General features: G+C 37.7%; 1 protein-coding gene across 10 annotated transcripts in view; it reads right to left on the bottom strand.

Moving 5' to 3' along the window:
• Window positions 1-21,479, bottom strand: part of CNTN6 (contactin 6) — a 140,428-nt gene that overhangs the window by 54,847 nt on the left and 64,102 nt on the right. For 6 of the 10 annotated variants that reach the window (XM_035337528.1, XM_035337530.1, XM_035337531.1 and 3 more), the window contains exon 1: window positions 4,635-4,714. Coding sequence is in view for 3 of the 10 variants with exons in the window: in XM_035337525.1 (XP_035193416.1) it covers window positions 6,948-7,043 (96 nt within the window). In the remaining 7 variants the exon portion in view is untranslated. Of the gene's footprint in view, window positions 1-4,579; window positions 4,601-4,634; window positions 4,715-6,947; window positions 7,044-21,479 lie in introns of those variants that run through there. The other 4 variants (XM_035337525.1, XM_035337524.1, XM_035337527.1 and 1 more) reach the window with 2 other exon arrangements.

The raw sequence follows: 21,479 nt of genomic DNA, 5'->3' as shown, positions 1-21,479 counted from the left end.
AAAAAAAAAAAAAAAAAAAAAAAAAAAAAAAAAAAAAAACAGATAACAGAGCTTTATAATCAGATTCTCAGGGAGGGGAAGAACTCAGCTACAGACAAATATTTCGGAGATTAATATTTGCTCCTGTTGCACATTTGTTCCTTCTCTAGCTTTCTCATCTTCCATACTTGCATCTGCTCTGCGCTTCTTAACTAGCCCTTTTGTGCCACCCTTTTCCATGGTGTTTCACACTGCATACCTTAATAGGTACCTCTATAATCTAGCCAGCCTATTTTATTTGACTAACCCACCCTGACAGGGCAGAACTCTGAGTTTACCACCAAGGTAAATGCTTCTCAGAAGGGCCAAGCCCCCTGTGCTGCCAGGGGTACCCCAGGCTTCCTGCACACCTCGCTCCCTGGCTGCTCCGCTTGGCTGCCAGCACCCGGTGTGGCATTCAGCAGGCTGCATGACTGAAATTGTCTTAACAAGGCACAGTAAATCAGAAGTTTCAAAAATCTACCAGTTTAGCTCCCCTTAATTAAATGTATAATTCATAAGCTAACAGCACTCCGCCAACAGCTTCATTTTTACACATTTTCCCCATCAACAATACCATTTGAAAAAGATTATTTACATTTCTTTCCCCTCCCTCAGCTGCGACACGGGTACAGTATGGTAATAAGTCTGCAAACTCCAGTAGTTTTGTGGAGTTTTATGTTATCTTCTAATATTTTAGGTCTCTCATTAGAAATGACATGTCTCCACGGGGCAATCAATGACACTCTCTGTACTTGGCTAAATCCTGTAACAGACTCTGTTTTACTACAGCCTAATGCAAAGCTTTTTTGATGTGCTGTAAACCCAGATGTAATTGTTCCTAAAGCAGTGTAATACAATACATGTGTGCACATGTGTTTAGGCATAGAAAGAAAAGCACCATGTTTTTGCGTTCACATGCTCAAGGTACCTGGATAAAGCATCTATTCTTTATAGATATCAAGTTCTGGAGACCAGGGGAGCTTGCCATAGGGTGAATCAACCTGCAGAGACAAGTGATGTAGCTGCATCCTGACAGGTCTTCCAGAGGCATATTGCAATATATACTGGAAACTCTTCCATGCAACAAAACCGCTCTGAGTGTTTGAACCACTGATAGCTGGACACCCATTGGACCTTTCATGGCAGGGTAACACAACTAATTCAAAACTGAACGTAACTAAAAAGTGGGGAAAATAGGAAAAATGAATTTGTCAGTTTCCTTCCAAAGTCCTGTTCTGGTGCTGGCACTTAAAAGGCTGAGGAAAGCACTGACCCACTCCAACAGGGCACCATGAAAGACTTCTAAGTCATCCTATCCTATGCAATCCAAATCTAGATTTCTGCCATAGGAGCTGGTGGTACAGCTAAATTCTCCATGTAGGATAAGGTATATGAACCCTAATAAAAGCCACTGAAGCCAGCTTTATGCTAGATAGAGCTTCTTCGTGAGGTTAGTCTATGAATAAATGGGTGAAAAATAGCCAGTCCTTGTCTCATGATTTCAGCTCAGTTTGAAGTCGAATAAATCAGGTTTGTAGCAGACCTACTAAATGAGCAAAAAAAAAAAATAATAAAGGAGTACAAGGCCCACGCCATCACTTGTGGGGTCACATTCATTTGCATAAGTAAATCAGCAGCTGGGAAGAGTCTAGTGAAGGTAATGCTGAACAGAAGGTAGCAGAGGCATAGAAAAGAAATTTTTAAAAGGAGATAGTTGCCTGCTAATGAAGTCTAGCTAAAATGAACTTGAAAATTACTGCCACCAGCTATTTCAGTGGAGAACAAAATGTTACCTTTTTATAGCTTATTTTGCTTTCCATTTAGCCACAGGATTTTTGAAAAACAGTACTGCTGTGTTCACCCTTCAATGTCCTCATCTGTCCCAGAACTGTTGAATTTTAGAGGCCACTACGAAAAGGTTTCAACAAAAGTCTTACACAAATCTTAGCTATTATCAGCACCTTTTTTTTTTTTTTTTTTTTTTTTTTTTTTTTTTTTTGTGCCTTTCCCTGTACGTCTGCAACTTTTCCTCTGGGGTAACTGCTTCTTATATGACATTGAAAATGAATCAACGTGCCTGAAGTAAGGGAACAGAGGTTTTTCTATAAGAGATCAATTAGTCCAACTGTTCTATTCTTTTCACTATAGTTAACCTGTGAAGTTTTAGAAACGTAGACTATGTATATGTGTAGAAGGGAAAAAATAGGCTGGGGAAGGAAGGCCTTCTAGAAACTCTTGCTTAAGATTAGTTTCTTCTGCAATACATGAGGTTTATTTTTTCCCCCTTTGCAAATATAGCGGAAAACATTTTACTGGACCATACAATTAGCCAGTCCTTTCCTCATGTGCTAAAGCCGTGTAAGTACATCTACCTACCTACCACTGTGCTTGAAAGGAATGAAAATGAGCTCTTACAGCATCATTCATCCTTGATATAAGTGTCTTTGAAAATGGCTTTTGCTACCCTGAAGCAAATTAAAAAAAACTCCAAAGCCTAGGTTAGATTATGCAAAAGACAGTCGGTAAACATTGTTACTCCTGGTTATGCCTCATCTAAGACTTATTTGTGCCAAAATTAGTGTAAAGGCTCCCTGATCACAGGTGACACTGTGTGCAATGAGAAACATGTTGGAGCAATTTAAGGTCAGTCCCTGCTCACTAATACTTTAAATAAGGGTCAGATAAGCAGAATTCCCCCCCTCCTCCTTTTTTTTTTTTTTTTTTAAAAAAAAAAAAAAAAACTTGTTCCAAAGGTAGAAAGAGAACAGAATATGACACCCTTAGGTTACAAAAAATTCTGCTAACCTTATGACAGCATTATACCCAGAGAACCCCAATTTCCTGGGCCTACAGATAATGACAGAATATAATGTTCATAGCACTATAAAATTTCAGGGTTTTGTTCATAAAAACTCTAATGGAAGAGAGAATAAAGTATTATTGTTATAGTTTCTACCTTCAATTTTTTAATTTAACACCTATGTTAGCCTCAGAGATAAGCTTAGAAAACATTAATCACCTTCAGCTTATTAATTTTTTAATTCTGCCCAGCTACTGCTAATAAATATAATGCTGTAGCTCCTTTGCACATGTATAGCTGATTGGTCTCAGCCCAAATTAACATATTTAAGCTCTGAACACCGGAAAATATTTACTCTCTCTAGACAGTGATCCCAGTGCTATTATTGACTCTGTGGAAGAAGATGCCTTGGAGTGCACAGCACTGCCTTTACTTCAAAGGGCCTACATGTCAGTGAAAGGATAATTACAGCAACATAGATTTCATTATGCATATGACAGGGCATAGGTTTGTGGTGTTTTGCTTTTATTTTAAAAATTTTTTAAAAAAATATATTTTTTTTATTAGTGCTGTTATCCTAGCTGGATTTTTTTATTATTATTTTTTCCCCAATGTAAGACAAGTGACTGTATGATGTCCATCTCCTTCCACATCTCAGGGGACCCAAGATACTAACCCCACCTCAGCTTCCAGCCAAGCACTGGGCAAGTCCTGGACTCCAGCAGGCAGAAGAACATTGCCCATGCCTGGCAGCTGTGAGCCCTTTCTCAGAGCACAGCTGGGAAAGAACAGCAGCTGCTAATCACAGCTTACATACTAGTTTAGGGAATACAACATTTCAGTGTTTTTCTCAGCCCAAGCAAATTCAAATCAATATTGCTGTTTCTTCAGGAGAAGAGCTCTTTCAGGTTGGTCTCAGGGAGGAGATGCTCCCCATCTCACATGATCTGGCAGGGAAGGATTAAAGATTCATAGGAGCATGGAGAAAGAGGAACAGAAAGGGACTCTAAACTAATGACCAAGGCACTCAGCTTCATGAAGGGAAATATGCTTCAAACTATTGCTTTCAAATTAGGTATGTTATCAGATGACTGTTTAACATAAAATGCAGAAGCAACATAAAGGAGTCAAAGACCCTTTCATATCACGTAGCCCTGCTTGTCTCCTCCTATCCTCTCCCTGTACCGGTTTCCTATGCCCCTCTGCTCGTTGAGAGCTTGGCATGTTCCCCCACTGAGCATGGCTGTAGAGTTCTGACTTCTTTCAGAGCTGATTTGTTTCTTTTTATTTCAGTCCCCCTGTAGTAACAGCAATACAAAAAAGCATACGGAGTCAGCATCCCAGCTTCAAGCCCTGGCAGCTCTTATGCACAAGTAAATGCAAATATATGAGTGATCCTGCTGCTCCTAACAAGATTAGCAACTTTCTTAAAGCTCTGCAGGGAGCCAGCTTGAAGGAAGCAGGCATTATATCAGACTTCATTTCTAACAAAATAGATGAATAACAGCCTACCCCACAGTCCTGTGTCAAGCATTACTATTTAGGCACCAGTTCCTTAATCACAGTCAGGTCAGACTCATACACAGCTACGGCAATGAGATCTTCTCCAGACTTCTTTCCTCCTCCTAGATGCTTTTCTCTACTTCTTAACTCTACACACAGCACCTTTTTCTTTTAAGTAATAAAGCAATCATATATACTGATTATACAGTGTATAAATATATATTAAAAAAAAAAAAAAAAAAAAAAAAAGCTGACCTAAGAAACCTCAGCTAGAGAAGAGACAATTCCTAGAGAGAGAAATACAGTTCACCTCCCCACCCTTACACTCCAGAGTCTCACTAACAAGCAGAGGAAGTTCAGATGCTGAACTTTATAAGGTGTGTTAATGAGCCTCATAAATAACAACAGCAGAGGCTGAGGAGCAGCTGGTACATAAATAGGCAAGGGGGGGCTGAATGAGAAAATGGAGGGGCTGCACTGGGGTGAGGTGGTGGGAGGGAGCTTTGTGAGTGCTTTCAGCTAGCTAATTCTAGGGTTTTTTAATTCAGTAATTGCATTTTGATGTGCAAAAGATATTAAATAAACTTTTATGAGCTGATTTTTTTCCTTGCAGAAGGTATTTTTCTCAGTATCAACATGGAGTAGACTTTCTTACGGAGCTAGAGGCTTTAACAACAATTAAGGCCTAAGATTTTAGAGTAACCTTTCTTATCTTTTCTTACATCTATCACTTAAATGGTTTCTTCACAATTGGGGTATTTAAGTATTAGCAATGTAATACAAAAAAGCTGACTAGTCTAGGGTTTCAATAATAATAATAATAATAAAAATCCTTTGTACAATCGTATAGAAACTTCCTAAGCATTCTGGGATAGTATACAACTTACCATAGTTCATACCATTTACTTCATCCCCATGGCATATAATTTTGGATCACAGATACAGTGTTTATGGATGACAAAAGAGCTCAGTTTCTGCTCTCTAGAGACTTATTTCAGATAATGTATTTTTTCATGCCTATTGGTCAACAGCTCGCATCTCCAGCTTAAGCGTGGTGTCAGAGGATTTGTTCATAGATATAATTTTGTCAGTTCAATTAATCAGGAGTGAGCTCACTTGTTAACTATTTGTTTTGAATGTTTTCTTCTCATTCCTGTTTGTCAAATCATAATTTTACCTGTCAGCAAGAGGAAGACGTATAGCTTACTGACTCAAGGATGGATGTATTGTCGTTGTCCCATTGATACATTTCAGGAACTCTTTCAAGCTTTTTCTGCCCTTAAGGACCAGATTTCACTTTATCTCCTTGATTATATACCCCTTTCATACAGCTGTAAACAGTAAGTGAACTGACATTTCCTCTCTGTTCAAGGCCTGCGGGCTTTAAATTGATTGATGGGTTTCTCTACCTCTTTGATATACTGCATCTGCTTTATAGATCACAATTTACCTTCTTCTCATGGGAATTTGTCTTATAACTGTTTCTTTAAGAAGAATTGAGGAAACACTGTGCTAGCACAGAGAATATTGCAGCTACTGTGGATGTGTAGTCACTCCTGCTGAAAACAGGACATTCTTCATCTCAGAACTGCTGATTCTTTCAGTCCAGAGTAAGACAATTTGGTAACGATGCTGTTGATGTTTTCCCCTTTAATGTACATTTGCTTTTCCAGGGAGAAATTCCCAATCATCCTTAGCTAGTTATTAGGAAACCATAGTTCTTGCTCCCAACTCAAAGGATAAGGAGCAATTTGAATCTGGATCCCAGCCCTCACAAAATATATTTTTGAACGCATTGAACTTGCAAGAGTTGGTGGTGGTGGGGAATCTCAAAAGATCATGGTCAAGAGCTTCTTGTTTGCAGGAGGTGGAAAAAATGTTAAAAAATGATACTGTTCCAACACAGTGTACATGTGTTTCTCCAAAAAAAAAGCCCTGATGTTGGAGGCGGTAATACAGCTGTATAAGAGGGGCCTGTATAGGAGGGGCGATAACTACAGTGCCCCATGCTTAGGGATGTCTTACATGGAATAGTCTGAAACATAGGATGTTACATATAGGCCTCAAACAGCTTTACAGTTGAGCAGCAGTAGTAATGGTAACAGAAGCAAGACATACCCAAATCAATTCTCCAGAAAAACCCTTTTCCTTCTTTATGTGAAGCTTTAACTGGGACCTGAAGGCTCTCAGGCACCTTAACCAATTAGACCTTCTTTGTTCAAGATGCTTACCTCTCCAGAAGTCCCTTCCAAACTAAATTTTTCTATGACTTCAAGGTATTGGGAAGAAGCGAATTAATACTTAAGAACAATACCAGTTCTAATGTCAATCTAATGCCACTCATGACAGACCTTTCTTTTCTCTGGTACTTTCTTTGCTTGTCACACACAAAGGAACAGCATGTTTTAGTACATCAAGTAACTGTAGAATAAAAAAAAGGCCCCTTAAGAAGTTCAAACCCTAATGTTTCCTTAAAAAATGAAATCTAAATTTGTTATAAACCTGTACACTTCATTCAGAAATAAGTTTTAGTGCTAATCAGGCAGGGAAGTGCATAGGCTTCTCTTGAGCTGTAAGAACTGATCTTTATTCAGATTGCACACAACTTAGTTATTCATCATACCTCCGTAGTGCGGTGGAGGACCACAGAGCAGAACCACTCCTTGTCCTTCTCTGACTGATACTGTACTTCTTGTCTTCATTTCAAAATTTTCAAGGTCTTGTGAGAGAAGAAGAAAACAAAATTGTTATAACCTATCAGATTTATTCCTAACTATAGTCCAATCTATGCAGTACTTCTAGATAACTCAAGAACATAGATATTCAATAGTATAATAAAGTCTCAATATGTGAATTGACATACTGTATGGAAAAGTAGCTCATCCAGACTAGTATCTTGTCCTATAGCAAAATAAATAAAATACCTATTTATAAAGCACATATACCCTGACAATTGAGTTTGTATTAAAATCCCTCATTGCAAAGCTAGTGTATTATTTTGTCTTTCTCTAAAATCACATTTTATTAGTCTTAATCTTCAGGAATAGGGAAAAAATGTGTTGTTTCCTTTTTTATAGCAATTAAAAACAGGTGTGCACTTCTATGTACACAAATGATAATTAAACCTTATCAGGACTCTCACAGTGTTTCAATGATGATAAAAGTATGTCATATTTTTAATGAGTCTGTTCTGTCCTAAAGCTGTCTGCAGTAAGTTGGCATGTTTTAATTGACTCGAATCAATTTTAGCACTGGTTTTATGCTTTCAATAGAAAATTGTGTTATGGCTTAGGGGATCTGTGTAAAATGTTGATGCCTTGTCTCCCAAAGGTGATTTTTATGGCTATTTATTTATTTATTTATTTATTACTGAATCTAACACAGTATTTTCTGCTTTCTCACATTTCACTAAATGTGGATGTCTTTCTCAGTCTCATTTATTTTAAATAATAACTCAGTTACAAGACACGCCATAATGTACTTTATTTATTTATTTATTTGATCCAGTTCTCACACTAATAAGAAAACTTACTACTTTTGTCAGAGCACTTTGGGAAAAAACATTTAAAATATGTTTTAATAAAATAAACAATATCAGCTTCATTTTAAAACTCTTGATATCAGAGTGGTGTGCTGCCTGCTTTAAGCCTGTTTTATTTACCTTGCTACAGATTCTTGTTTCATACAATTGTTGCATTTTTCATCAGCTGAGCAACTACCTGATGCAGAGTTCAATAGAAAGAAACAGTTCTAGTTGATCAAAGCAATAATGATTGCTACCTGTACAGGCTCAGGTATTTATGTCAATATATCAATTTTCTCCCCCTTAGTTGAACTTTACAGAGTTAGTTTTTCTTTTCCTCCTCTTCATCTCCTGTATATTGGTCTCCTATGAAGACATTGTCTGCTCAGAGGTGACTGAATTGAATTAGGCAGCTGTAGCACCTCCTCACACTGTCATAGCCACAATAGATGGTACCTGTCGATACACAGGGAAAGTGTTTTAAACTCTGATGTTCTTTTAATTACCTGCCAGCTAGATCTCTGCCTTGCAGTCTGGATAGTCCAAAAGGAAATATATATATATATATATATATATATATATATATATTAGTTTTATTTCATTCTTTAATACTAATGGGCGGGAGGAGGGGGGGAGAGCAATGGTGGATGGATGTAATATGACTTATTAGGCAGAGTTTTGATTCATATGTAAAAAGTCCTTACATGTCCAATCTCTGTGTGGATTATTATCTGTTCTGAAAATTCAGTCTGAGAAAATTAATCAACTTTTTTTTTTTTTTATTTTTTTTATTTTTTTTGCCTTTTGGTTAAATGGTTTCTAAGAAGGGAAAGACCAGCACAAAATGTGTAGCAAGTTGGTCTCTGGGCCAAATGTTAAGGAATCACCATGGCCCAAGGCATGTGTGCTGTGGGAGAAGGTACCAGCTCCACGTGGAAGAAGACACACAGATTTTCCAATGTATTATATCAAGTAGGAAAAAAGATTGGAAAAATGCAAAACGTGCAGACCTTTGATTCTAGCAACAAAAATAATAGTACATTTATGATTCAGTTAAACAAAGCAGCTCAGCTTTTCCTAGTGTTGGAGAGATTTTCATCCTGTTGTGCTTACTAGTGAATCACAGGTATAGAAAAGTAGATACGGAGGCTGATCATTTAATCTATTCATCTGGCCTATGACAGGTATGAGTGTACATATATCCTTCCTAAGAGATACTTACGTAACCTGTTTTTAAAGACCCCTAGGGACAGACATTTCCTTTAGACTGAACATTCCAGTGCTTGACTCTGGACTTCATACTGCATATTTAAACAACTCCCACCTCCTGAGTTTTAATAGATCTCAACAGGAATGATCTTTCTTCATTTAAGTGAAGTTGGATTTGATAGATAATTGTATAAAATGAATGTACTAAGTGTCTCTGGAGTAAAGATTAATTGCATAATAATAATAAAAAATCTCTGAAAGAACAAAAAGTAAAATGAGTAAAAATCATTATGGGAGTCATTCTTATTTTGTTCTTCAACTTTAAGGGACCTGTTTTCAGGCAGGCTACATCTCCCATAAAATAATATGACAACCCATTCAGAAGAGATTCAATAATGAGTAACAGAATTGTCTGTCTTCATTATGTAGCCTGGGATGATAAACAGAGGAATGGTGTGGACCATCAAGAATAATGTTTCTTTTGGCTGGAAGCAGTCTTTTTTTTTTGCCCAAAAGATTTTTGCTTCCATTATTCCTTCTCAGCTTGTGTCTGTATTTCCAGTGATTAATTGCAACCTAAAATGTGTTAAGTGTAAAAAAGAGCTTGAAGATGAATATAAATGTAGTAGCTTACTCTGCTCTTGTTACTCTGAATATCTGGCTGCTTCTCAAAACCACATCTTTTTGTCCCGAGAAGGCATTTACACCAACAGAGCAAACCCAGTCCATCCTCCCTGTTCCTGTTACCTAGCATAACTTCATAACATAACTTGACATAACTTAATAAAGCATAATGTTGCTTGTCAAAAAGAGTTTCAAAAGATAGCTTAGATCAGGTGTTTGGCACACAGTTAGATTGCTAATATGCATTTAGGAATAGTATGACTATTTAACAGATGGTATATTTGCTAACTTCAGTGTTTCTGCAGAGATCTATAAATAAATTATCACCTAGTTTCTCCATAATTCCCCCTATTCTTTGTCTGTATTTGTCCCACTTTATGAGTGTCCTCATGCTGCACTGCTCTATCAGCTACAAGTTTTAACAAAACAAAACCTTTTTCACCACCATACATGTTGTCAGATCACTGTTGGTGTAGCACAATTAATCAGCTGGATGTGATAATGAGGTCATATAGGCTAAGAAAAATGCTCAGGTGAACAAGTGATTCTTCACAGTGAAGAGTGGAAATATATGGACTCAGCTGTGTGTGGCAAGAAGTCATCCTCTGCAGCTGGGAACATTTGCAGACCTAAGCAAGAAAGATATGTGCTCAGAGCAAGCAAGACATCTGGTATTTTGTGGAAACTGAATCAGAGAATGACAAGGCTTTCTCTGATGTGAGTTTATTTGAGGTGGAGGCGTGCAGCTCCTCACCAGGTCTGAATGCAGGAATGGGGAGGAGTAATGGGCCAGAGCTTGTTTCAGCTGGTGTAAGTCATTAGTACCCTACTGAGGGTGAGGAAATTATCCTGATTTATGCCAGCAAAGGATATGGCTTACCACTCTTCAATGTAGATATTTGATTACAATAAAAACAGAAGGTGGCAAGAGTAGCACTTGGGTGAGGATGACCATCACTGTACCTGTAGTGAGTACTGAGCTGGCAATGAGAGAAGACAAGCAAACGGGTGTGGTGTTTAGCTAAAGTGATGGATGCTGATCTCTGGAAACATGTACCAATGTAACAGATAAACATAAATATTTCTTGCCAAATTACTTCTGTTAATTAGTAGGTTCAGAGGTTCAGCTACACCTGAAATGTATGAGTCATTTGATTTTTTTAAAGCTTAGCACTGACATACACAGAGATAATTGTTGCTCATATAATGAATGTATAACTTTTCTAATTTCTCTCCTCCCGCTGCCCCCCAGCTATTATCCACACACCTGTAGGTTTTTTTTTGTTGTTGTTTTTTTTTTCTTCTTAACATAAAGCTGCCTTAAAAGTGTTGGAAGGGTACATTCAACTTGCATAACAACGTGTGAAAACATGAACAGTTTTCTGGGATTAGGGAATTACTTTTTAAAAATGAAAATGTACCAATGGAGCAAAAAAGTAATCATAAGTAACAACTTATTCACTTCAACCTCCTGATCATGTGTTTCAAATTCCTTAATCTGCTCAAGAATAGCTGTAGCATTTCCAAACCAGTTTGCTTTAGGAATGAGCATAGGACATCTCTGCATTATTGAACAGCAAACAAGGAAGCTGGGGTATTTTAATATATGAAATTGTTACAGACAATTAGAGAAAGTCCAATTTGTCACCTTGCATAATTACTAACAGTTCATCTGAATTAATGTAATTTCATGGTTTCTTGAACTTTTGATTTTTTTCATAAATGTTTTGTCATTACATAATCCCAAATATTATAATTGTAATTACTTGTTACTGAAATGTGCAATGAATGCGAAGGCACTAGATGTAAGAGCACTTTAGAAATTAGCTATGCTCCTGAGGACAAATCAATAAACCTCTTCACATTTCTGTGGGGCTATGTCAAATTGTGATATATCGCATTTGCTCCTGTTTCTTTTGCTTCTCTTATTGGATATGATATATTACAATATGATCAGTGTTACTGGATGCGATATATCACAATAGAAATTCTCTCACAGCAAAATGTGATAAAAACTACAGCCTCAGCAGTTTTTAAAAGCAGCTCATTGTTATGATTTGCTATAAGCATTTCTAACACCTGTGTTATGGGCTGACAATTAGTTACCTTCACTTTCACTTGACTGTAATGAATTAGGGGATCCTTTGGTAATTCTTGGCTTGAACTCCATGCCTGATTCAGGGGTATAAGGTGTGTTACAGATGCAAATAGAAACACTAGATCCTTACTGGATCCTTTAAATTATCTAAAAGTTCTAGGATATCCCATACTCAGACTTTGCTTTTCTTTTTTCTTCTTTTTTCTTTCACATACATTCAGTTAAAAATACTTTTAGATACAGACTGTGCACATGGCCAACGGTTTGTGATCGTCTGTTTCCGATCATCGTGGAAGACCTCCTGTGCATCCAGCCATGTCTCTTGTCTCTACTCAGTATTGTACTGAATTGCTTGTTAGGAGATTAGTGTAAATCTCTTTTAGCGTGGTTACCAATAAGATGTGCTGTGGAAATATCTTTCTCCAAATACCTCCCAAAGGAATGGTTAATCTCACTTTCTTCAACTTTCCTTAGTAAGTAAACTCTTCTGTCAGCTTTCAGAACTGTACCAAACTTGCTAAACTAATCCTCTAACAGTTCCTTTGTCTTGATAATTGTGTCAATACTATTAATCATTTCCCTTTACCATCTAATCTCAATTTTTAAAATGTTCTAATTGATTTTCTATGAATTCAATCCTAAGATTAAGAGTGGTGTTATCTTTAATTAAGGTGTCTGAAAGCTGCTTAGCATTTCCCATTTCCTGGTTTTTAAATACTTTCATTTTCTGTTAAACACCTAATGAGTTCTTCTGCCCCTTCCCTGTTTGAAATGTGCATCAGCCTCCTCTTTGCCAGTACTGTAGCATCTCAGGGGCTGTAGGACTTGAAGGTGTTTCAGCTGGGTGAGACTTGGGAACATCTGAATGTCTCCTTTGACCAGGACAGGATAAAAATCAGCTGTGCTTCTTGTTTTATTCTCATTGAGTAGCTGTGGCAAATGCTGCATCCCATCCTGGTTGAAAGAGAAAGTTGACCTCTCCTTTCCCCAAAAGAAGACCAGGAGAGTCTGGCTTCCCTGAAAGAGCAGCCTGCAAAACCCCAAACAAAACACATAATATCCATGTCTTGTCCTTTTCCAACAGTGCATAATCAACCAAAGACCTTCATCAGGGCTCCTTTATTTAGTTAAATTGCTTTGGAGCTTCTAAGGGGAGCGGACCTGTAATTTACACATTAGGATGCACACTGTCCCCAGGTCTTCAATTCAGCTTAAATAGTATGAATAGCCAATCCAGGCACTAATTTTCAAGGTGGGGAACAATAATTTCTGCCACGGCCTGATTGTCTTTTTCAATTAAAGAGTGAAAATGCCCTTTACAAAGTAATATCAAGCTTCTCTAGAGGAAAAAATGGAAGGTCACAATTAAATTAAAGAGGGGGGAGGCGGAATCCTGACTTGGTTTTTGTTCGTGTACCAAGAAACCAGTGCAAAGAAACATGCTATGAAGCTGTATTGCTGGTCTACATCTGCTTTTTGTTATCCTTCCCCTCTTAGAGAGTTAGCAGCATAAAATATTAAAGATTTGTTTTGAACTGAACACAGGAATTTCACTGAGCAGCAAGTGTTAATGCAGCCTTAGGGTTCTTAGCCTAAACTCCATCTGCAGGCCAGAGGCAGATCTGAGGATCTGACCCTCTCTAAGGGAGGGGGACAAAAGAAATACATTTTTAATATTTTATTCCTGAACAGTTTACTCACTTGTCACGGCAGAGTTCATTTGTCACCTGTCATCACAGAGTCACTTCACCGTCTGCATGAGTTTTCTCCAGATTGGAGTGTTCTTAAAAGCAGATTTCTCTCTCCTGTCTAAATCTCACAGGCCAGATTTATCCCTACCAGAGCTGCACGGATTTGACTGATTTACCCCAGAGATGGCCTTGGCCACGTGTCAAACCACCTCTTGGCAGAGGTGCTAACTCTTATCCAAAATTGGCTGCTTTTATTTGAGCTTGCCCCTGCTCCCACACAGACCTGGCTTCCCTTCATTACCTTGCCCCTTTCCCTTGGACCAGCAGCCAAGCCCCAGGCCCACGGAGAGACCAAGGGTCCTGCTGGGTGCTTCCACCCAATCTCCTCACAGTTCCGCTTTGGGATATTCATTTATTTTGTAACGTTTCTACTAGCAAGGTAAAAATCTATGCTCACAATACATACAGTAAGAAAAAAAACAGCAAGGAAGAGGGCTCTATGCACTACTTAAGGAGTGTAACAAGCATGCCTGTGCATACTTCAGCCCTTCCCAAATTCCTGCCCAGCCCCTCAGAGGCCTCGATCCATCGCAGAATTACTTCTTGAAGAATTACTTTCGGTCCCAGAATTACTTTGCTCTCCCCAGACAGCACTGGTTTATCTCACTCATTCCTGCTGCAAAGACTTCCTTTGAACAAGACTTTCAAGATTTACCTGAGTGTTTGATGTAAAGGATATTTGGATCTGAGACTTTTAAGTGGGTTTTCAGGTGTGGTACACATTATTATTATTAGTAGTAGTAGTAGTATTTTATTTTATTTTATTTTATTTTATTTTATTTTATTTTATTTATTTTTCCCAGTAGCATTTAGAAATGAAGATCTACAGCTCAGTGCTTTCTCTGTACCAGATGTTGTTTGTCTATTGAGCAAGGTGCCTGTGGCCTTATTCCTTCACACCATGTAAAGTACCAATGACACAGACTATTCCTCCTCCTTGAGCATAAGCTATGGAGTAGAGAAGTTTGCCTTATACCTTAAAGCTTTTCTGCTAAACAGGATCGACCTTCACTGCAAAAATAACTAATAAAGTAATTTCATTACTTTTAATTCAAAGGACTGAGTCGTTTATTCCAAATAATTTAACTCATTGTCTTTTTTTCCCCCTGACAAGTTTCCATCTCTCTCTCTCTCTTTTTTTTTTTTTTTTTTTTTTTTTTTTTTTTTTTTTGTCAGACCAAAGAATGAGGAAGCTGATGTGCATGTTAAGGACTTTTCATTCAATAACTTATTGAAATTTAAGTCATATTTTCTTTCATGAAAGTCCAGCAGATAAAAAGAAAATCACCTAGACTGGAACTACACCTGGAATTATCCTTCAAAAATATTAAGTTTTATGAATCAGAATCTAGCAGCTTTGGGACCTGTAGATGCTTTGTTACCTACCATATCTCAATCACATATATTGCTTTTCCAATACAACTTGAAGCGTGTTGATTTAGGATAAACACTTTTGGAACTACAGAATAGTAAGTAACATATAACTAAAAGATAATCTTCAAATACTTATGCATTCTCTATTACTCCTTTATCTGACTAGCTTACTGCCTGTGATGCCCCTTACAACAAACATCTCTGTAATGTACATCTCCATTTTATAGATAAAGAATTCTTGTCTCAAAGGAGTGAAAACCTGGTATAGTCTAAGCATAACAGCTTAAGCAACTAAAATTATGACACTAGTGCAATTCAACCTGATGGAATGAAAGCTTTAACAAAGTGTGCAAATACAGCATAGCCTTGAACTGGCTTGAACCATTTTATGGTGGTTAAATTTTCGGAGAGAGGAAAAAAACAGCTTGGGTCTCTGGAGCTGCTTGGTCTGGTGTGACATTAAATAAAAGCAGAATGCTGCAGCCATCAGTTCTAGTTCATATGCTTAACAAGAAAGAGGAAGCTATGACTGCATTTGATGTCAATTCTCATTAGGTAAGATCTGAAAACAAGAAATAAAACCCCTTTATAGAATCATAGAATAGTTTGTGTTGGAAGGGACCTTAAAGATCATCTAATTCCACCCCCCTGCCATGCCTGTTATTTAGACATAACCATATCTTCTGGGTTTAAGATTTCAAGCTGTTCTTTCTGTCTTCAGGAACATCTGGATGTTTGCGTAATCCTATTCTTGTAGTAGCTTTAAAATAGAAATGCTTTAAAATAGAAATGCTATTGTCATACTGTCAGCAAGCAGGGGAACCTGTCCAAGGTTCCTGCTTCATCACTGCTGGATGCTGGTTGATGGCTCCCACTTTTCTTTGAGCCTGTGAGAGCTTGTGTGTGCACAGACTTCTGTGAAGAAGTAAATACTAGAAATTTCAACAGGCAGACAAACAGATGAGGTGAACATAGTGAGCTCTTGCATCATTTTGGTCTCTGTGCGAGTAAGCTGCACCACTTAGAGTTGATTCCCTGCAAATGTATTTTACTTCAAGAAGCCTTGAAGGAAACACAATGCTTAAATTCAAGGTGGCTGATACTTTACAGCGAAGTGTAGCAGGATCTCATAATGTTTTTTTTTGTGTGTGTGTGTGTGTTTTTTTTTTTTTTTTTGTTGTTTGTTTGTTTTGTTTTGTTTTTTTCCTAATTTCATGCAGAAGAATTGTGAAGGTGGGGGGGGGGGGGGGGGGGTTGGGGGTGGAGGGAAGAAAATAAAAAAATAAAAAGCTTGAGGCTTCCAGATCTGCTCCATGGAGAGCATCCATTAAGGCTCTTGATGTAGACCATGGGGAGCTGCTGGAAAGTGCTGGAGCACTAGCACAACGTGTCCATAGCAATCAGAGCTGATAAATGAAAGTTCAGTATCTTTTTACTCCAGGCTGAGCTCTGACAAAATATGGGCTTTATTTCCAATGAATAAACTGAATTCTTGCTATATTTACTATAATTCATTTTATTCAGAAGCTTGCGCTCATCCTGCTCATACACATGGTATGAAATAGAGGCAGGTCTGTGACTTTAGGTGAGGTGTCCCCATAGAGGATAAGGGAACATGGTGCATCAGGGAAAACTTGCTCTTCAGTTAGCAATTTGCCATCCCTGCAACACTTGTCAATACTAAATTGAGAAGTTTATACTTCTTTTTGGTGAAGGACAGAAGTTGCAATGTTCACTCTTTCAATACAAGCTGCTAGCCAGCCTGCTCGGTATGCTGGCCTGCATGCAGTGATGAATTAACAATCAGTTTAAAGACCGAGAGAACTTTACTCAAGGTGGTAGTTACAACATCTTGCACACCTTTTAATCAAATACAATTGTTACAGGGGGATTTCTGGACACACACAGTGCCACTATACAACCAATGCAGAAGAGTATGTGCCATTTAGACTAAAATTCATGCTTGCCCAGACTTTGCAAATTCAGACTATCTGATCTGATTTAAGTGTATTGATTTTTCCATTTTCTGTTTCAAAGCATATGCTACAAGTAAAAAGGGTTATGACATTTTGAGGCATGCTGTATTGCTTTGTGATGTTTGTGTAATTTGTGTGCAGTCAAAGGTAAATAACATGATGAAGTAATCAGATGAAAAGTGGGCTTTCATGCTAGCTGAGCATCTCGCAGACAGTCACTCTAAAAGGGCTTTGCAAATGCCTCTGACTGTCATGATCTAGTAAAGACTAAATGGATTTGATTGCTTTTAATCTTTCTCCTAAAATGGTTAAATACTAATGATGGATTATTATTTTTCTTTTCAGAATGGGATAACTCTGTCCAGGAGGAATTATTGCCTCTTCAACTTGTTATTTCAGCAAAACTGTGTCTTTTGTCTATCTGACAAAAAGCACTTGAGAGAACTTGGGAGCTTCAGATTTCTTCCAAGTGCTCCAGCACTGTCAGTCTCATCCACAGTGCTCTGAGCACCTTGTCACTGGCCAAGAGGAGAGAGGATGTATATGTTCCAAAAAATGCTACTGTGAAAAAGCACCAAGCAAAAATCCCTGACTACCCCCAATGGAGACTATGAGAATATGGTTGCAGCCAAAAAATGCCAAGGAAAAATCCTTCCTTGTAGTTAGCCTGTAGCACTGTGGAAAACTTTTAAATAAAAGTGGTCTCATGTCCTGTGTGGTTCAGGACAAAATGACTAATTCTATTAATGAATTTAATTTGTTATCATTGTTTCTCAGAATCCATGTTTAATTAAGGGGACCCAAGGTCTGAGAAGCTGCAATTGTCACAATTGATGACCAATAAAGGTAGAACAGTTGAGCTAAGAATCTCATTTAAGATCCCCAGCCACGAAAGTGTTTTCAATAAATACTGAATTGTCTAGGTTTATGCCTGGAATAGTTATGGATTAGGTTTACATAAGATTCTTTGTCATGGTGGAGTACTTTTTTTTTTTTTTTTTTTTTTTCTTCCCCAGTTTGTTTAATTGCACTTCTTATTGCTGCTATGTATCTGTTAATGTCTCTACTATAGACATGTATGAGTACTACAAGAGTAAGTAACCAGCCCGGACAGTCTGTTTTACTGCAGCTAGTTATGGGCATTTCCCTCAAGACCCATTGTTTACATACAGTTAGTTTTACTTAAAACTGATTAAATAATTAAAACAAATCCCCTGTGTGCCTGGGATAGTGTTCTGGCTGAAGCAGTATTTAAGCAGTTTTCTATAACGTCTTTTTTTTTTTTTTTTTTTTTTTTTTAAGGCATAAAATGCAATTTAGATGATCTGCGTTAATAAAAATAGATTTATGCAGAACACCTCATCAATATGCAATACATCTTGGTGTCATGGAATAGGAGAAATCCCAGTTTTATGTATCCAAATGCTCCTTTAAACCTGGTTTATTTATTTTTTTTTTTTCTTCCATGAGTTTTGAATGCAGCTGTGATCCTGCTGTCTCAGCCTCTGGCCCAGAGCCGCTGTGTTCATGCCTGGTGACTTGGGGAGTTGTCTTTGACCTTTCTTCTACATAGAGTTGAAACACTACCGTGAGCCAGTGCTGTCGATAACAAATGTAGGGATGGGGGAAGCACTGTGTGGGTGGTGGGCTGTGACTTGGGAGCAAAGCTCAGCACTCACGCCTGGGGGAGGACCCCACTTCTGTGAGAGGCTCTGGCTTCACCGGCTGGGATGTGGCTGACACCACTGCTTTTTAGCCAGGCTGAAGATCCAGATCAGCAGCTTGAGTTCTTGCAGGACACGTGTTAGCTTTTCAAAATGTACTTCTTGCTGAGTAGCCAGAGACGCACAGGATTTATAGGGAGCTTTCAACTTTATTTATGACAAAACAAACCTTCACCGGGAAGTACGAATAACATAGGGCTGCCATCCTATGTTTCCTGCTAATGCATTTTATGTGCTCTTGCTCTGCTCTCTCTCAATGATGCTGTCTCTCATTTTCAGCCTGTAGCTTTAATAATCTATGCCACTTCCTTCTGTACAATATTCCTCCTGCAGCTTTCATTTGACAGCTCTGTTTTTAATAGAGGATAAGCATGAAACTCCAGCAGAATCTGAAGACATATTTCTAATCCCATACAGCATTTATTTTGCCACTCAGAGAGCTCACTATCTTGAACAAAGGAAAAAGTATTTTTCACATATTGAGATGTACAGTAGGTTTTCATAGGTATAATTAATTCAAATTCCAACTCAAAGTTACCCTGTAGTAAGAAGACAAATACACATGCACCCTGTTACTCAGATAATAGGCTTGATTCAATTATTTATCACGGTGACTGCAATAACATGCCAGTCCTATTCAGGCAAGAGTCCCATTTTGTTAGGTACTGAATGGAAGTGTCATAACCTCAACATGCCTGCCTGCCTGGATTTTAAAATATAGCTTGAAGTACGGGGTTAAACAAAGTAGTAAATTAGGTGGCAACATGAAAATAAGAAACAAGAAAATGTTAACTGTGAAATAACTGCTTCAAGGTAATTTGTTCCACTGTCCTTATCAGGTCATTATAGAATTTCCCATGCACTGTGTTTTTTTCTCTTGTAAGACAAGTTAGGACTGATAGTTTCACAGTGATAGCATTGAGCTGATGCATTTTCCTTTGTATTTTTGTTTGCAAATGTAAATGACAAGTTTCAATTTGTCTGTCCTATCTCTTTTATATAGGAAATGATGTAAACTCATATTGCTGGCAGTGGAAAAATAGTACACTTTTTATAATATGGAATATATTTACCACTATATGGTTGCTGTTAAAAGCTAGAAGATTAAAGCAAGATGATAGCTACAGGTTTTTCTGCTGTTGTGGACAAATGAGACCTGACATTGTTGCGAACTGTTCCCTGCAGTAACTGGGAACCGTCTTTGTGGGGATATGAAGCCTAAGTAAAGGAACTGTTTGATACTTATTTTTTTGATTGTTTTGATTGTTCTATATTGGAACGAGACATTGAGCTATTAGGGAGTTAAGTGTTTCAGAGGGAATGCTTTACCAGCACAGAGTATTGAATACCTAGCTTTAACATCTGAAAATACTTAATGCCATTGACAAAGTTCATTTTCTGGCAAACAGTTTCTGTAGTTGCTAAGAGTCATCAGATGAATGACATTGGAATATGTTTGGCCTCAGGATGGCCAGAAATCATACATGATTTCTTTCAGATTTGCATGTCTTAGTGGAGATCTCTGTCCACAGGGATCTGTCTGTTGCCAGAAGGCTTTGGAGAGCCTCCTTGCTCTCCTTGGAAAGGTGAACCCCCGTGTTTGGAGCTTTAATAACCTCAATCTCACAAAACCTTCTAAAGGCTGTAAAACTGCTGGCCCAACTGTACATTACATAAATAAATAAATGCTCAATTAGTTTCTCTTTGGAAAAAAAAAAAAAAAAAGGACTATCAGGTGTGCATTTCTGGCTGTACAGGCAAACATGGACCAGCATTCTGAGAGAGGAATGTCCATACCACTGAGGCTTTCCCCTGTAACTTTTCTTTCCCTTCTTTTATTCCTTCAGCTTTCTCCAAACCCTTATCCTTACAGAGTTAAAGGAAGAAAAATATCCATAATTTTCCATTGATGAACCACTTATAGGCAGAAGTAAACATGAGTAAACCATGGGAAGGAAGGGAAATTAGATATTACTCAAAGGACCACTGGGTAGAAGAGCTGTTTATGACCCTAAGAGCTGGTGTGCCTGGGTGGTTCTCCCTTGGCTGGGAGATATGTGAGTGGTAAACCAAAGTGCTTCCAGGATCTTGAGTCAGGGATAGACTTGTCCAGAAAAAGATTAAATTATATAGTAATGTGACATGCTGAACCATCACTGGAGCCTTTTCTTCTTCTGTCTTTCATAGATAGTTCTTTGGAAGAACAAACAAATAATAATAAAAAAAAACAGCTTTTCTTTTAATTTTCTTATAACTCCTTTGAGTTTTCATTTGAAGGTGTTCCTTTTCTATAAGTCTTTTCCCGAATCCCATCTTAGCCTATTTTGCTTCCTCGTGGATTACAGATTCCACAGATAATTTTGAATCCATCTATTCTTGCTTCTTTCTAAAATGGCATTTGTTCTTTCACTGAATAATTTTTATCTCCAAGTCCTGAAAAAAAATCCCATATAGAAAAAGTGGCTTGCAGAAATGTTTCAGAAAAAGTGAAAAAATAATTAATCAAAATTTTAGTTTCCATTTGACCAGCTCCTGGGAATCAAACACTCTTAGAGAAATTCAGAATAAAACATTATTAAATGAGATGCTAGTGATATACCATTTGATCCGCTCCACTAAAAGAGAGTCTGTGAACCATCATGACCTCTAATGTCTCCTTTGTATAACCCCTGTGACATGAGATTTGCTATGAGAAATGGAACAAGATTAATAATTAATACATTTGCTGGTGTCTGAAATAGCGACACAAGGTTGGCTTTAGACATATGTTTTATTAATGAGGTTGAAAACAATTGCTTTCTCCCAGCAACAGACAACTCAGACTTTTTTATCGAAGAAAATGGAATGGAAATAATACTTTTCTTTTTTTTTTTTTT

Source organism: Oxyura jamaicensis, chromosome 12 (assembly GCF_011077185.1).
Source record: "Oxyura jamaicensis isolate SHBP4307 breed ruddy duck chromosome 12, BPBGC_Ojam_1.0, whole genome shotgun sequence".
In the NCBI taxonomy this organism is placed as follows: Eukaryota; Metazoa; Chordata; class Aves; order Anseriformes; family Anatidae; genus Oxyura; species Oxyura jamaicensis.
This window is presented reverse-complemented; position numbering and strand designations above follow the sequence as displayed.